The sequence below is a fragment of the Microtus pennsylvanicus genome, chromosome 1 (assembly GCF_037038515.1).
Source record: "Microtus pennsylvanicus isolate mMicPen1 chromosome 1, mMicPen1.hap1, whole genome shotgun sequence".
In the NCBI taxonomy this organism is placed as follows: domain Eukaryota; kingdom Metazoa; phylum Chordata; class Mammalia; order Rodentia; family Cricetidae; genus Microtus; species Microtus pennsylvanicus.
Genome location: NC_134579.1, coordinates 59,126,718 through 59,144,544, shown reverse-complemented (window position 1 = coordinate 59,144,544; position 17,827 = coordinate 59,126,718). Strand labels below are relative to the sequence as shown.

The 17,827-nt window shown below is 43.6% G+C and overlaps 2 protein-coding genes across 4 annotated transcripts in view; one reads left to right on the top strand and one right to left on the bottom strand.

Moving 5' to 3' along the window:
• The window catches only part of Slc49a4 (solute carrier family 49 member 4), a 70,028-nt gene extending 61,852 nt beyond the window's left edge, over positions 1-8,176 (bottom strand). The window contains exon 1 of the mRNA XM_075965273.1: positions 7,534-8,176. Within this exon, the coding sequence (XP_075821388.1) occupies positions 7,534-7,876 (343 nt within the window). The 5' untranslated portion in view covers positions 7,877-8,176. The remainder of the gene's footprint in view (positions 1-7,533) is intronic.
• An 864-nt stretch (positions 8,177-9,040) lies between these two features.
• Hspbap1 (HSPB1 associated protein 1) overlaps positions 9,041-17,827 on the top strand; it is a 53,982-nt gene continuing 45,195 nt past the window's right edge. For 2 of the 3 annotated variants that reach the window (XM_075965259.1, XM_075965250.1), the window contains exon 1: positions 9,041-9,192. In XM_075965259.1, the coding sequence (XP_075821374.1) occupies positions 9,129-9,192 (64 nt within the window). In that variant the 5' untranslated portion in view covers positions 9,041-9,128. The remainder of the gene's footprint in view (positions 9,193-17,827) is intronic. The other variant, XM_075965240.1, reaches the window with a different exon arrangement.

Sequence of the window (17,827 nt, the reverse complement as noted above, 5' to 3'; positions counted from 1 at the left end):
TCCTTCCCAAGGTGCTTTGATCATGGTGTTTCATCTTAGCAATAGAAACTCTAACTAAGACAACCATCTACTCTCTTGGTTATATTCTGTCTTTATTTCTACAAAATTACATACATGACATAATCTGAATTACAAGTACCAGGCTTTCCAATCATGACCTCTCTTTTCCACACATTCCCACTAACATCTGTGACAAGAAAATTTTCTTTTGTTTTGTTTTTCAAGGCACAGTTTCTCTGTGTAATAGCTCTAGCTGTCCCGGAACTCATTTTGTAGACCAATCTGTCAAAAATATTTATCTTATAAAAAGCAATTGGTAGATCTACTACTTTTTCTTGATTCATTTTTCTCTTTTTGCTTTTTTCTTGACTTATATTCCACGGTCCCTTTTTTGTTTTTGTTTTTTGAGACAGTTTCTCTGTGTAACAGCACTGGTGGTCCTAAAACTAACTTTGCAGCCCAGTCTGACCTTGAATTCAGATATCTGCCTGCCTCTGCATCCCAAGTGCTGGGATCAAAGGCTGTGTACCACCACTGCCCAGCCCATGGTCCCTTTTTATATCACTCTAAACATAACCCTTCATTCTTGGCATAAACTTTTTTTTGTTCCTATTCACCTAGCAAAACACCCCATGTACACACATAAGCACATGTGTGTACACACACCCTTCTGCTCTTGCTTGAGCATGTCCAACAGGGCGAAGGAAAACTACTCTGACTCATCTCACTTCAGATTAATAACCAATCATTTAAAGTGGAGCTTCATGTTGAAACAACCCATCAACTTCTAATCAATGTGTTCTGCGGTTCCTTAGAAAGTGTTTCGTAAAGTGTGATGGCTCGAGTAAAAATGACCCCAGAGGTCAATAGGGAGTGGCATGAGCAGGAGGTATGTTCTTGTTAAAGTAGGTGTGGCCTTGCTGGAGGATTATATTACAAGGGGTGGTCTTTGAGGTCTCAGAAGCTCAAACCTAACAGCTCACTGTCTTCTTTCCTCCAGCCTGCCAATCCAGATGTAGAAGTCTCAGCTCCTTCACCAGCACCATGTCTGCCTCTGCCTGCATGCCACCATGCTTCTCATGATGATAATGGACTAAACCTCTAAACTGCAAGCCAGCCCCAGTTAAAAATTTTCCTTGATAAGTGCCATGGCCATAGTGTCTCTTCACATCAATAGAAATCCTAACTAAGACAATAAGCTATTATCTCTCTCCAGTAACTGTTCCCTTATCCTCATTGATCAGGTGATAATTTTCTTTCTGATTTTCTGCTACATAAGAACAAATAATCCCCACAAGCTACCACCACCTATCCCCTGCATCTACTTGATATATACATCCTTCTTATTACTACCAGTAAAGATTAGTAGTCCGTGCTCCTAAGGCCAACTAGTCTACCTGTGTTGTGAAGAATACATCCCATCGTGTTTATATGACAGCATAGTTACATCAATTTCCATCCAGCATCTACTTCCCCCTTCCTCATGTACCCATAACACCACGGTATTACTGAAATATGCTGTAAATTCTTTACTTAACAAAACAAATTCTTAGTGCTACATTCCCTCTGGCTGATGTTCAAAATCTCTTTTGCTCTTTATATTATGACTTCTTGAAAGACATGTCCCATACTCACTGTCTCCAATACTTCCTTCCCATTTTATTCCTACCTCACCCTACTACCCCAATGAGGCCATTCTTTCAAATGACACAGAAGGTCTTCATGTTGATAAATCCAAGGTTTTATTCTGTCCTCACTTGTGGGTTCATTATTCTTCCCTTAACTTTATAATGATGAACTATCTCAGGTTCAATCCAACTGAACTTCAATCCCCACCTTTCTCCACAGGTATCTAACCTAACTCCAATACTTTAAATTCCATTACAATTAACAGTTCCTACATGTATCATGAAGGCTCTTCACTGAACTCTATTTATATATTCAACTGATAGTGAAATCTATCTTCACGAATATCTAACGGGCATTTCTAATCCCCAGTCTTCATGCCATTTCCCTTAAACTACTCCTTTCATAATCTCTCTGTCTCTGTCTCTCTCTCTCTGTCTCTCTCTCTGTCTCTCTCTCTCTGTCTGTCTGTCTGTCTGTCTCTCTCTCTCTCTCTGTGTGTGTGTGTGTGTGTGTATGTGTGTGTGTAAAAGTCTCACTATAAGAGCCCTGGATGACCTGGAATTCACTGTGTAGATCAGGCTAGCCCCAAACTCACAGTAATCAGCCTGCCTCAGCCTGCCAAGTGTAGGGAATAAAGGTGTGTGCCACTCACTACTCCTCGCCTCTCTTCCATAAACATGAATATCCCAATAGATCAGAATTCTATTCTCCCTGTTATTAGAATGTTAAGAAATGCATTAGCTTTCTCTTTTCCTTCCCATCAAGAATACTGGTGAGTCTACTTTCAACATACATGCCCAGTCTAATCTCTTCTCAAATCCTCCACTGCTACCACCGGGGCTGGAAGCCAGCATTGGCTCGGGCTCCCACCTGACCTTTCCTACTAGCCTAAGAGGTCTTCCTGCTTCTGCGTCATCTTTAATCTTCTGTTCAAAGCCTCATGGCCAAGTTCACACCTAAGAGCCAATGTCTTTCCAGTGGCTGAGGAGGCCCAGCCTGGGCCAGACTCTTACTCTCTGATCTCATCTCTGCCTACAGTCTCCCTCCTGGGCTCCTCTAGCCCCAAAGGCTTTACAGCTCCTCCTGAGATGTGATAAGTCAGTATCTTTGCCATTTTCTGTCTTCGGACATCTTGTCCAGCACTGACAGGCCAGGCTTCTCTCGTCCTTTAGGCACCTATACAAAAACACCTCCACATGAGGCCAGTGCGACAGTTGACACCAACTAGAAGACCTTGGATGACACCATATTGCATGTCCTTCCTCCTTTACTGCTTTTTTTTTTCTCCAAAGCTTTGCCTCTTTACTTCTTGGTCCTCTCACTAGGTAAGACTCTGGGAGCCCCTAGTCCCAGCTCACTTAGCATATTGCTATTTCCACAATCACCCTTTTGGCTTGCTATCCAGGGTGCAGCAGCTTGGCACCCCTATTATCTCACTAACAATTCTGTTTTCTTGCTGGTGAGTGGAAAGGGGTGGAAAAGGTACAACGCTCGTTTCAGGAAGATAAGGGGGCTTCTGTGCCAAGCAGACAGAACTGCAAACCAGTGAGCAAGCCACTGAAAGGCAGAACTTGCTGTGTGTGGGTGCAGTTGGGACACCAACATTATGAAAGTATAGTAACTGCTCCTACTGAAAAAGAGAACTGGTGTGAAAGAGAGAATTTGGGGGATGGTTATCTGTGTGTACAGTGTATGCTGGGGGTTCACACTCTAGGTCTCACTCTCCAGACCAAGGGAGAGATCTTAAATTCATTTTTGTATTGCTCTAACCAATGGAAAATATCAAATTAAATTTACTATATACAGTTATTGGAACTATGAAATAATCCCCAAAGCACCTTATTTTCGGAAGGGAATAGCAATTTCTAATGTGGACAGCCATGGATGACAGACATACTCATGGTATATAGAGTAAAAACTAACATTCTGTAACATAAAAACAAGATTAACTGAACTCAGAGAATAACATTAAAATATTATTGGAAACAAAAAGTTTAAAGAAACTACAAAACAGTATTTTGTTTGGTTAAGCAAAAAATTATTACTTTGGACTGCCTGGACTGAGTTCCTACACTAAAAACCAACACACCAGACCAAAATAAAACAGAGTTGACATAGCTGAAACACCTTGACCAAAAACAACTTGGAGAGGAAAGGGTTTATTTCAGTTTATAACTCTCAAGTCAAATGCCATCACTCTGTCACTGGGGGAAAGGTGGGAACTCAATAGGACAGGAACTTGGAGAGAGAAACTGAAGCAGAGGCCATTGGAGGAATACTATTCTGGCTTGCTTCTCATGGCTTTCTTATAGCACTCAGGACCACTAGCTCAAGCCAGCACTGTCCACAGTGAACTGGGACTTCCCACATCAACCATCAAAGAAGAAAATGCATCACAGGGGCTGGAGAAATGGCTCAGCAGTTAAGAACATACATTGTTCTTGCAGAGGACCCAAGTTTGATTCCTAGCACCCACATCAGACAGCTCACAAGTACCTATAACTCCTCAGGTATGTGCACACACACACACACACACACACACACACACACACACGATAGATAGATGGATGGATAGATAGATAGATAGACAGACAGACAGACAGACAGAGAATGTACTACAGGCTTGCGTGCAGACCAATCCTCTGGAGACATTTTCTCTGGAAGGATTCGCTTTCCAGATGACCCCGGGCTGTATTAAATTGGCATAAAAACTAGCCAGCCTAAGAGTCATTCATGCTAAAACTAAATTAAAACTTAAATAGGAAGTGGATAAATCCCCAAACAGAACAGTTTTTTCTGAATAGGAGATTTCTAGGAAGTTAGTATCTTAACGATTTCTCCTCTGCTTTAACATAAACGTGGCCCGGAGCAATCTGGTGTCAACAACCACATTTCCTCCCTTCTGTGTTCTTGTTTGCACTCATGAAACCCAGTGGGTGTGCACATCCTACTGTGTAGAATGGAGGAGGTCTCAATCAGTGACCACAAGTCAAAAATTAGTGTTTTCTTTAGTTGTGTGTGCGTGTGTGTGGTATTTGGTGTTTGCAGGTGCACTCGGCGGCAGACAAGTGCATTGGGTACCTTCCTCTATCACTTTCCACTTTGCTGTGTGTGTGTGTGGCATGTGCACACCGGTGTTTGCAGGTGCAGCGGTGGCAGACAATGAATTGGGTGCCTTCCTCTATCACTTTCCACCTTATTGCTAAAGACAGTCTTTCACTGAATCTGAAGCTCGCTGGAGCTTGGAGACCTCCTGTCTTGGCGGCCATGCTCAGATTTTTACATGGGTGCTTGGGGATTTGATCTTACGTCCACTTACATTCACAGCAAGTACTCCTACCCACTGAACCATCTCCTCAATTCCTTATTTGTTGCTTTCTGATGACTCTTAGCATGGCCAACTTTTAAAGGAATGACTAAAGAATTTCCAGACTGGAAGAAACTAAACTGAATCTTAATATGAAAAATGAAAAACAATAGTAAAAAAAAGTTGATGAGTCCAAATAAAAGCTATAATTCAGCTTAAAGACAAATGGAAAGCTCCCAAACAAAGGTCAACCCATCTCAGTGAGTGTATTGTGGGAATCGTTCTGGAATAAGCACCCCAACACCAATGAGGATGGAAGAAAGATGTCACCAGTGGACAGAAGCCAGGCAGCTCCTGAAACCCAGATCCAGTTTGTATTCTCATTTTGTACTAAAACAAAACAAAACCAACCAACCAAACAACAACAACAACAAAACAAAGGTGGAGTGGCCAAGCAAGTTAGACTTTTGTTTGTTTGATTGCTTTTCAAAGCAAGGTTTCTCTGTACAGTTCTGGCTGTCTTGGAACTCACACTGTATAGACCAGGCTGGCCTTGAATTCAGAGATCCACCTGCCCCTGCCTCCTAAGTGATGGAATTAAAGGCACACCATCCAGCACTCGACAGATTATTAGGTAAGTGATCAGGAAGTCAGCAGGTTGTTAAGGAACAACCCATTGTTTCAGCTACTTCTCTAGGTCATTCTGTCGCACAAAGCAAGTGAAGTCCTGTTGGGCAAATAGACAATATCATCAGTGCTTTAAGTAAGTCACTGAATAAATCAGTAATTAATAATTGGTCATTTCTACCTTGTTCTATTTCAAGTGCTTTTTGGAATTCTCTGCCCACATGCCTGCTCTTCCTAGAAGTCCTAAGCCAGTTAAGTCCCTTCCGCCCCACCATGACACACCTCTTTATTGCTTGCAGATTCTTCCCCTCCCAGTGACGTCGTAGCTCTTCCTTTTAGAACTACACACATTCAATCTCCCACCCGCTGACTTGATCTTCACATAGTCTTTATTCTGTCTCAGTGGCTTTGGAGCTTCATCCTCAATTTCATGATTTTTGCACCATTATCATTCTTGTCACACGATTCTTAGTCATTCCAGTTTGCCAAATGATCTTCTTAAAAAAAAAAAAAAACCTCAATGCACAGGACTAAATGCTAGTGTGGAACACATCGAAGTACTTTTCCTTTGGACTCTTCTGTGCTTCGACCTGCCCCCCCCCCCGTAACACATATTGATCACGAACATATTCAGGCATCGATTTTGCTGTCTCCTCCGTGTGGACTCCCGTGAGGGAGTCATCAGAATGGGAGCAAGCACAGCGGGATGTTGTTCTCCCACTGACAACAGTTTGAGCGCTCTGTCGCACCAGACAAGCACAGCCCCACACCAACCTATGCTCCACTTTTACTTCGCCCAGAACGTTTGTGTCCACTCAGATTCCTCTGTTAAAACCCCACTCCCAATAATGTGATTGGACTAAGCGGTGGGGCTTTGAGGACCTAACAGGTTGTGAGGGCAGGGTCTGTACGAATAGGATTAATTCCCTTATCAAAGAGACCCCAGAGAGATCCCCGGCCATTTCCCCTGAGAGATTAGAAAGAAAAGAGCATTGTATGGACGATCCTCACCAGACAAGCAATCTGCCTAGCTCTAGTCTTGGACTTCCCAGTTTCCATAAGGTTATAAATAGGTTTTTGTTGTTGTTGTTTTCTAAGTTTATGGCCATTTGTTAACAGAACTGTATGTTAAGACAATGGTATTTGAAAACTAACCCAAGAACTTATTGCATCAAAATTCATAGAAGGTTGAACAGAAATCTACAAAAAGCAGTTTCTGACCATTATCCGACTACATACCTAAGAAGTCTCAATCTTGCTCCTGGGGGTTTACTTATACTCAGGAGGGATAATTCAACATCTTGATTCTTCCCTCACTGCCCTTCTCCCCACCTCACAGAATCACACTACTGGCAGAGTGAGGCGCCTGGAGTCCTGAACTGAAAGGGAGCCTTCCTGCATCTGCGATCTTTATCTGAGAGTAATAAATTACAACCGAACAGTCACCTGGACGAACGCGCTCATTTTAACCTGGGGAGCTACCTTCCAGAAATCCAAGCCTCAGACCTGAGTTTCCCAACAATGCTTCCGGAGCTGGAGTCACCACGCCAGCTCACTGCTTCCTTACACCTGGGCATCACCAGTCTCTTTTCTGATCGGTCACTCTCAGCACCCCGAACCCCTTTGAAATCAAAGCATGAGTCACTTCTGTCAGGTGTCAAAAACATTCACAGCAAGTGCACTGAGTCGCTCTGAGGGCCACATTATGCAAAGACTTCAACATCTGGTGATTGTCTAAATCTCTAGTGTTGTATAAAGGGCGTTAACAAAAACCGTCAATACTTGGAAAGCATCCTCCTTATTTGTCGCTTTGGGGACAGAGGGTTCCCGAGTTACGGATGCGATGCCAGCGACACTGGGTCACCTCACACAACCCCTAGACCAAGTCGGGAGGCACAGGCAGGCCGGGATCTTGGCAGGCGCCGGTTCCCGGAGAGGGGACACGCCCGCAGGCGTCCCGGACCCCTTACCTCTCTTATCCAGCAGCCACATGAAAGCGAAGCAGGGCAGGAAGCCAATGGGCCCCCACAGTACCAGCAGTGCGATGTCCCAGCTGGAGAAGCCATAGGCCTGGCGCGCCGAGTTCTGGATGGGGCCCCAGGTGTTCCAGACCAGGCCCTGTGCGAACGCCAGCAGCGAGAAGAGCAGCAGCACCAGCCAGCGGCGCCCGTACACTCGCCCGGGGCCCGGGCCAGCCGCTGGCAGGACTGCCGCCGCCTCCCGGCCCCTGCGAGCAGCCCCCGGAGCAGGCCCGAGCCCCGGCCCCAGCAGCGGCTGCCTCTCCTCCTCCTCACTGCTCCAGCCTGAGCCCATGGCGACACCGCCCGCCGACCCTGCCAGACGCGTCCCGGTGGCCGCAGACTAGCCAGCCGGGCGCTGACTGCGCGGGTGGAGCCGGAGCCGGAGCCTCTCTGGTCCTCGGCCTCCCGGCCGCGTCTGCTGCGCCTGCGCCGCCCGAGCCCGAGGGGAGGAGGCGAGGCAGGGTCCACCCTGCTAGCTGGGAGCGCAGGAACGACCTGGGGGAGAAGAAGGGATCGCCTGATGCGACCCTAAGAAAGGAAAGAGTGGAGGGGAGCGGCCGACAGGGAGGCTGGAGCGGGGGAGGCTGAGCCAGTCACTCGCGGGTTGCTGGAGGAAGTGCCCAAGTTTACATCACGTGCCCAATAAACAACTCGCTGACCTCGGGTCACTTATCCCAATGTTTGCTTCTATATTAGGCTTAATTTTGTTTTTATTGGGGTTCTTTCTGCAGAAATGATAGAGGGCAGGCTATTGAGGTATAGGAAGGTCTTGGTATTGTGTCATGCAGACCTTTGGATTTTGTCTCGTGTGTCTTTTAAGTATCCAATGAGATTATAAACTAGCCAATTTTCATTCTTACCTGAGTCTTTCTACCCATTTTGTTTGTCACGCAAAAGGGTAAACAATACGGATTATGTTAAGGTTGGGAGACAGTGATCTAGATCTACTTCGCGTTATGGTGTTAACCAGACTAAATAAACAGCAGAAGATGGAGGGAGGGGTGTTTGTGCATCCTTTGATCAAATACACATTTGTTGGTTCTGTTACACAAATCCACAACACTGACAGCCGTCCGTGTCCTTGAAAACTACAGCCAAACGACTGGCAAATCTGGTTCGGGAAATGAGTCACAGGGAACGCCTTCAAGAGACACAGCCTGAGGTTCATCTTTCCAGGCAGTCACGAAAACCAGCTGGGGTGGCCAACCGAGAGGAGCAGGCAAACCTGCTCCGTGTACCCCTCAATCGTGAGTCCCAGTGAGTGAAGGAAAACCAGGGCGGAAAAGTAGGATCCGCCTAGAGAGAGAGGATCGAAGCAGAAACAAAACCAAGGGCTGGAGAAGGAGGCACCACTGCCCAGGCCACGTGCTCGGCGGCTTTCAGTCTCCTCAGAGCAAAACAAACGGGCGTGGACACGCCCAGTGTGGTCACGTGACCCCTGGAGTGCCGGTTCCGGCGGAGGCGGAGAATCCTTCCTGTGTGGAGCAGATCCCGGCAGCAGGCACGTCTGACCCGGTCCTAGCTCCATCCTTGGCGCGGTATCCATGGCAACAGACTGCGAGGGGCGCGCACCTGGTACCCAGGCCGCTATAACTGTGGCGGAGGAAGGTAGGTGCGGGTCAGGGACTCCGGAATGCCTAGGCGACAAGTCTATCCCAAGTCTCCCCCGCTGTGCGTTAGGCCGAGAAGAAAGTGACTTGTTTAGTGAATGTGACTTCTTACATCTGCCATTCGGTTGTCCGATCGTCTATGGGGCTTGGTGTTTCTTTGGGGAGGGAAACGGGGACGAGGATAGCTGTGGAGGTCACAGGACAACTTGTGGGGGTAAGAAGTTGATCTGAGTACTCCAGGCTAGGTTGGCCTTTGGGGGCGCTTTGAGGTGATTCTCCTGTCTCTGTCTCTCCTCATCTCCAGGATAAAATGTTGGGATTACAGACGTGTGTGCAACCATAACTTCTTATGTAGGGTTCTGTGGAGTTCGCCAGACTTGTGCACTGGTGTTGTTACTTGCCAAACCGTTTCTCCAGCCCCAAATCAGTCTTTTGTTTGTTTGTTTACCTTAACCACTAGTTTATCTTCCTCATGTGTGTCCTGTATTTTATGTTTCTCCTAGAATTCTGGACACCATCAGCAAAAGTGACACTTCCTTATTGAAAATTCTTTGTTGTACTTGGAACCTAGAATAAAATCTAAGCTCCAAACCATGCCTACAAAAAATAATAAAATAAAATCTTTGGTTTGCGGTCTGTTGATGTCTCTAAGCATCATCTCTTCTGTTTATTCATTCTTTAATTAAATTAAAATTTTTAATTAGCCATAAAATGTAATGGGCTTTCTTATGGCATTTTTGTACATACTTGACTTTAGTTGATTCCCCCTTCCATCATACTTATTTCACCTATCTCCCAGATTCTTTTCCATCGTAGTTTGCAGCCATGCATCCCCTGTATCCCCCTGTCTTCTCACATCGTACCTGTTTTGCTGGCCTCCACACTTCTCTCCTCAGATGCCCTCCCTTGTGTACCCCTTCTAGTTCTCTGGCTTCTGTTCACACTCCTCTTATTATTAGAAGTTAAGATCTGCATCTAATATCAAGTTTCAAACATTTTCATAATTGTTTTTCTTTGTGTCTGAATAGAATCATACACACACACACACACACACACACACACACACACACACAGAGTCATCAGTTCATGGGCATCTAGCCTGATTCCAATTATTTGCTGTTGTGAATAGAACAGCATTGAACATAGATGTGCAACCAACCCTGTAGTAGGATAGAGTTCTTTGTGTCCAGGAGTGGTCCAGAAGGATCATCCGGTAGTTCTGTGTTGGAATTTTGAGAAGCCTCCACGTAGATTTTCTTTCTTTTCTTTTCTTTTCTTATTTTTTTTTTTTTGGTTTTTCGAGACAGGGTTTCTCTGTGGCTTTGGAACCTGTCCTGGAACTAGCTCTGTAGACCAGGCTGGTCTCGAACTCACAGAGACCCGCCTGCCTCTGCCTCCCGAGTGCTGGGATTAAAGGCGTGCGCCACCATCGCCCGGCTTCTCCACGTAGATTTTCAAATGGCTGTCCCAGTGGACACTCTTACCAGCAGTGAATGAGGTTCCTCTTCCCCACAGTCTCAGCAATGTTTGTCCTTGGTTTTCTTTTTTTTTTTTGGTTTTTCGAGACAGGGTTTCTCTGTGGCTTTGGAGCCTGTCCTGGAACTAGCTCTTGTAGACCAGGCTGGTCTCGAACTCACAGAGATCCGCCTGCCTCTGCCTCCCGAGTGCTGGGATTAAAGGCGTGCGCCACCACCGCCCGGCTTGTCCTTGGTTTTCTTGATACTAGCCATTCTGACTGGGGAGAGATGGAATCTCAGAGTGATTATAATTTCCATTCCTCTGATGGCTAAGGTTATTGAATACTTTATACAATATTAATGGGCCATTTTTGTTTATTTTGAGAATTGTCTGTTCTTCAATTCATTGGCCAATTTTTGTGGTGGTGATGTTGTTGTTGGTGGTAGTAGGGTGTGTGTGTATGTATACTTCTGTAGGTCATATCTATTCTAGATATTAACCTCTGGACTAAAGTATAGCCAGAAAATATTTTCACCCTTTCTGTAGGTTGCCTGTTCACTATGCTGTAGCAGACTTTCTCATTGGAACTGCCAGCCCACAAATAATGACACAGAGACATATCAATTATGACATTTGACCATTGACTTAGGCTTGTCCCACTAGCTCTTAGAACGTAACTGGCTTTTATTACTCTACTTTTTCCCATGTGGCTTGGTTATCTCTACTCTGTACCATATGTCTGACCTCTTCAGTGTTTACCTAGCATCTCGTTGCAGTAATCCTTGCGCCTAGATTCCTCCTCCTCTTTCTCTCATTCCTGGAAATTCTAGCTATTGGCAATTCAACTCTTTATTTATTACATCAAATATAGCAATACATCTTCACACGGTGGAAAAATATACCACAACATTCCTCCCTTTTTGTCTAAGTAAAAAGGAAAGGTTTTAATTCTGACATAGTAAAACTATATACAATCAACATATATATATAGTACACTCTAACAAAATTAATCTCAAATTTGTATCAAAATTTGTATACAATATATAAATGTGTAATCCAATGAAAAACATTTAGAACTAGTAGTTGCTTTTTAAATGTAGATTCAATAATCTAACTTTTTATCTTATATCTTTATCCTCCCTTTTTTCTTTTAGGGTAGATTCAATAATCGACCCTTTTATCCTTATCCATGTCCAAACCTCATTCTTCAGCTTTTCCATCATCTTTATGAACTAGTCAATGTCCTTTCGATAAAGTCTTTCTCTCTAACAAGCCAGAGCTAGGCTCCATTGTTCAGAAACCTGGAAATCTAACTGGCACATTACAACTTCCACTTGCCCTTGGAGGGGGAGGGTGGAAGGAAAAACATGAGGCCTAGGATATCCAACAGACTTTTTTGTGAAGCAGGATATTCCGAAGGGCTTTCCCTCCTTGTCTTGACAGTGTTTGGCAGTCACTTTCTTTTGTGTCTGCAGTCAAGGCAAGAGCACTTTCTTGCCTAGTGCCTTACTTTTGCCACAAAGAAGGTGAACTCTCTGTGGAGTTTCTTCGATACCCATTATCTTCTCTGAAATAGATTGGTGCTGCCAGGAGCAGACATGTCTCATTATATGTATATAAAAAAGAGCCTATGTTATTAGAACATTTTAAAATCTCAATTAACAACTTCGAAATTGTTCTGAGCTTGGCAACCTTGAAATTGTTCTGATCAGTTTGTAGTTCAAAGACAATCTTTAGGTGGTGTTTCTCAGCTTGGTGGTGTTACAATACTGGAGGAATCTTTGTGGGACCTCATCCTCCTTTTGGAAACTTAAAAGATCACTGTTAGGCATGCTCATGGTTCACTGCAGAAAACTGAAAAAGACTCAAACCTGAAATCATGTACAGGAAGATAGATGAAACCTTTTTCTAGAATTAGTTCTCTATATGACCATTAATATCATGACAAAAAGTTTAGAATACATATACATATATATGTGTATGTATTAATCTTATAAAATTTATAGACTAAGAAAAACTGTTAAAGAGACAATATAAGACCAAAGGATTATTATGAGATTAATAGCAATAAAATAGTCCTTAAATTTTTGTTTTTTTTTCTGTCCCATATCAGGTGGCTCTTCTGACATGAGACAGAGATTTTGGATTTCACTTTAATAAACATGCTTGGGTTTAGAGAAGAAGAGAGCCACACTCCCAACTCCAAAGCCAACTTTAGTCTTTAACTAGATTGGGACTACAAAAAGACTATTTGCATTATATGTCTGTAGAGAACAGCAGAAGCAAACATTTGGGAGGATTTATGAAATTTTATCCTGTTAGAAATATGATATACCAATAGGCCAATTTACTCTTGAGACATTTTTTTCTGGATGATTTCTTTTTCTTCAGATGACTTTTTTGTCCAGTGGTCTTCAGATTCCTTATTTATTCTTCTGAAAAGACAGACACAAAACCATTTCCCAATCCTAATTTTGAGGAGTTTCTCTTTTGGCAAGTTATATCTGATCAAATTAAAAGCAGTTCTTAATTTTTTAATATATAAATTTATTTTAATTTATTTCATGTGCATTGGTGTAAAGATGTCAAATCCACTGGACCTGTAGCTACAGACAGCTGTAAGCTGCCATTTGCATGCTAGGGATTGAACCCATGTCCTCTGGAAGAGAAACCAGTGCTCTTAACCACTGAATCATCTCTCTAGCCCCATAAAGTATTTTATATTTGTTTTCTCTTCAGTTATTTATTTTTTTATCTATTTATTATCCAGACAAGGTTTCTCTGTGTAGCTTTCTAGCCTGTCCTGGAACTCCCTCTGTGGACCAGAGATCTGCCTAACTGCCTCCCAAGTGCTGGGATTAAAAATGTGTGCCACTACCTCCCAAGGCTACATGTGTTAGTTTTATAGGTTAGTTTTGATTAAACGGCCATGCTGTTTGATGAGCTATCACTTTTTCTAATTAAGAGGTGTCTCTTGTTCGAATCGAATCTTTATCAATTTTGATGGTATCCATAGCTTTTCTTCTCCTGTGGAAACAAAGCAAAACCCTTTTCCCAATGTAACACATTCCTGGTTTCCATTCTGAGGTCTGTACATCTTTAAAGTATATCGGCTGATTTAATTCTGTAGTTTTTTCTATTATCCAGTGTCTCTCCGCTGTGTTCCTTTCTCATGAGCATTTAGAAAATGCAAAGTTAATAAAGCTTTATGCATTCTATTTCTATTCATCCCTTTCTGTTTATTTAACATATCCTTTAGAGTTTGATTTGATTTTTTTTATAACTGCCTTTCTTGTAGGATTGTGTGGTATAATATGCTTTATATTATTATAAGCAAAAAACTTTCACTTTCTTAGCAACATATGCTAGAGCATTGTCTGTCTTTATTTGTACAGGTATACCCATCATGGCCATAACTTCTAGCAAATGTGTGACTATCAAATCAGCCTTTTCTGAACTCAAAGCAATTGCCCATTGAAAACCTGAATAGGTACCAATGATGTGGTGTACATATTTTAGTTTTCTAAGTCCTTCTAAGTGGAACACATCCATGTACCAGATTTCATTTCTTTGAGTGCCCTTTGGGTTACTTCCTGCAGGTAGTAATGTTCAGTTGTATAAAGAACAGGTAGGACATTTCCTTATAATTTCCTTGATTTGTTGCCACACGATGGAAAAGGCTTTTTTTTTTTTAAAGCTTTGCTATTGTCATGATGTTTTTTTTTTAATGAAATTCTGCAACCTTCAGCACGTTTTTGATCAATAATTGATCATCCTTTGCCATGTTGAGGTCAGACTGTACATAAACCCTGCCACAATGAAAAAAAAAAAAACAACCAAAAATCAAAAGGAGCCAGTGAGATGGTTAAGTGGGTAAGGTGCTTGCCATGCATGCCTGACAGCCCAAGTTTGACCCACAGAGACTTGATACCACAGAGTTGTCCCCTGACCTCCACACGTGAGCTGTGGCCTAGGCATGCCCACATGCATACTAATAATTTTTAAATTTATAATTAAAACAAGTGCTGTGCCGAGTCTAGAGGTAAGAGGAGAAGAAGCAGGACGTGGTCCAGGGGTTAAACGATGCTGGTGTGAGAGATGTTGAGGAAAGAGGGATAATGAGGGTTACTTTACACCCAGTTACCTGGACTGTAAAAAAATAATGGTAAGCGCAGGACAGTGGTGGGCACGCCTTTAATCCCAGCACTTGGGAGGCAGAGGCAGGTGGATCTCTGTGAGTTCAAGGCCAACTTGGGCTACAAAGGAAGTTCCAGGACAGCCAAGACTGTTAAGCAAAGAAAGCCTGTCTTGAAAAACAAAACAAAACAAAAATAATGATAAGTTTTGAACAGGTTTAATTATGGGTATAATATGATCAGATTTAAATTTAGAAAGATTTCTCTGCCTGGAAGAGACGGGATGAATTAGAGGGAGAAAGATAGGAGGACAAGGTACTTCATCCCTCAGGGTGTCAGTTTCCTCTTTTATGGAATGTACAATTATTATGAAAATTAAAGATACTACTTGTAGCTAACCTACCTAGCCTGTAGTGTCTGGCAGGGATTAGATATCTAAAAATAATAGCCAATTTTATTGCTAACAGCAAGTGTACTGACTGGTTTTGTGTCAACGTGACACAAGCTAGGGCCATTAGAGAAGAAGGAGCCCCAGTTGAGGAAATGCTTCCATGAGATCCAGCTGTAAAGGCATTTTCTCAATTAGTGACCAATGGGGGAGGGTTCAGCCCATGGTGGGTAGTGACATCCCTGGGCTGGTGGTCCTGGGTGTGATAAGAAAGCAGACTGAGCAAGCCGCAAGCCATGGGAAAGCAAGCCAGTAAGCAGCACTCCACCATGGCCTCTGCATCAGCTCCTGTCTCCAGGTTCCAACCTTGCTTGAGTTCCTGTTCTGACTTTCTTCAGTGATTGACTATGATCTGGAAGTAATTCACATAAACCCTTGCATCTCCAACTTGCTCTTTGGTCATGGTGTTCTAAGTTAACTACTTGTTTATGGGATGGTCTGTGGTCTCTTCACTGAAATAGGTGGGGGCTCCTTGTTAGAAGACACCCTCACTTTTAAAGTTTAGTCTGTTACAGTTAGCTGCGTGAGAAGTGAGAATCTAAGAAAGGACAATGATGTCACACATATGTCCCTCAAGGGCTTGGGAAGGAAGGGCTGGTGTCACTCTGCTTGGCTAACTCAGAGCCAGTTCCAGGCACCTTTAATTGTCTTCCTCAGCCCTTCAGACCTGGCCTTGTTAACCTTTATTTTTTTATTTTTTATTTTATTTATTTATTTTTTTTGGTTTTTCGAGACAGGGTTTCTCTGTGGTTTTGGAGCCTGTCCTGGAACTAGCTCTTGTAGACCAGGCTGGTCTCGAACTCACAGAGATCCACCTGCCTCTGCCTCCCGAGTGCTGGGATTAAAGGCGTGTGCCACCACCGCCCGGCTCCTTGTTAACCTTTAATGTTTCATTTAACTCAAGCCTTTGTTCTCACAGTATGTGAGCAACTTTCAGTTTTCATGGATGTGGTGGGAGGATGCAAAAGAAAAGGAGATGTCTGTGGCATCCAGAGAAAAAGCAGAGTGAAAATATAAATGTTGAAGTGATGAGGGGGGGAAGTCATGAGTTTCAGGCTTCTCAGAAAAACAGCAAAACTCCACAGAAATGAGGATGTGGAGAAGGTTCTGGGGCACTGAGAGTAAAGCTTGGAATGGTTGCGGAATGTCTGTGGAGGCCCAAAAATGTGAGCCTATTTCCACCTTGTCTGAAGGTCAGAGAGTTTTAGCTTGTTCAAAGTTGTTGACAAGTGCAGCTAACACCCTGACCCAGGGTGTGGTTGCTTTGTGTTTTGGGTGTTAAGACAGGTAAAGACCTAGACAGGTAAAGCTACTCCACCCTGACCAAAGGGCAGAGAATTCTGCTCCTTATTTGAAATAAGTTATTTGACCTAGGGAGAATCTGCCTTCAAGATACTTGGTCTAGGGTAGGCTCACTGCTTAAATAACAGAATGCTTTTCTCGTGAATTAATGGCTTGATGGCTCAAAGTATTGAAGCAGGTAACTGATCTAGTTGTCCTTTGTATCAGTTAAAGCATCTTTTGTCTTCTCCCTGCTGTATTGGGGTATATTGTATGGAAGATTAAACGCGGGTCATTTCAGTAATCACTGGGACTCCCTCCCGATACTATCCTATGTTTCTGTTTTATTTTTGTTCGAGTCTCCAAGCTCTTTACCAACTTTTCTAATCCTCAACCCCTATCCTGGCAAGTGGTATCCTCATTGAAGCTGGTCGCCCGCAGAGGTCGGGGTAGTTAGAGAGCAGCTGACCAGGTGAAGTGGCCTGGTGCGGGTAGTGGCCCGATGCGGGGAGTGGGCCCGGTGCAGGGAGTGGCCTGTGCAGGGAGTGGCCCAGTGCGGGATGTGGCCCGGTGCCGGGGAGTGGGCCCGGTGCGGGGAGTGGGCCCGGTGCGGGGAGTGGGCCCGGTGCAGGGAGTGGCCTGTGCAGGGAGTGGCCCGGTGCGGGGAGTGGGCCCGGTGCGGGGAGTGGCCCTGTGCCAGTGAGGTGAGCCTGACACTGGAGCTGATCCTGTTTTGAGACTGTTTCTGGTTATGCTTAATGGAGCGCTGTTGAAAAGGTTTGTAAATTTGACCGCTTTCCGCACTCCTGTAGGGGGAATCACATAGCAGAGTAGCTTTGTGGCAGCTTGTTTCAATTAGTGTTGTCTTTCATCTTTCTTCAGGCTAAATAACACAGTAGTGGGTGTCAGGGTGGCTCCCCCACTTAGCTGTTAACAATGGTGTTGCTGGAAGCTTGGGTGTGAATGTCTCTTTGCAGTCTTACTATTGACTATCTTTAATTTTTAAAAAATGGCAAAGCAAAATAAACAGTTTACTTTAGTTGTAGAAAATCTACTTAAAAGCATCTGGAGTCAGATCACAATATTTTTGTACACATTTTAAAGATACTAAGCATTTGTCTTTGAGATCCTATTCTTTCAGTGTGTCAGCCTGATTTAAAATGCAGTTACTTTTCCTTGTTTTAAGTTTAAAACCAGTATTATTTTTAAATTTGTAAGTTTTATTTTTAAGCCAATTTTTTAGGTTTGTGTGTGTGTGTGTGTGTGTGTGTGTGTGATGTACGTGTGTATGCATGTGCTTGTTCACATTC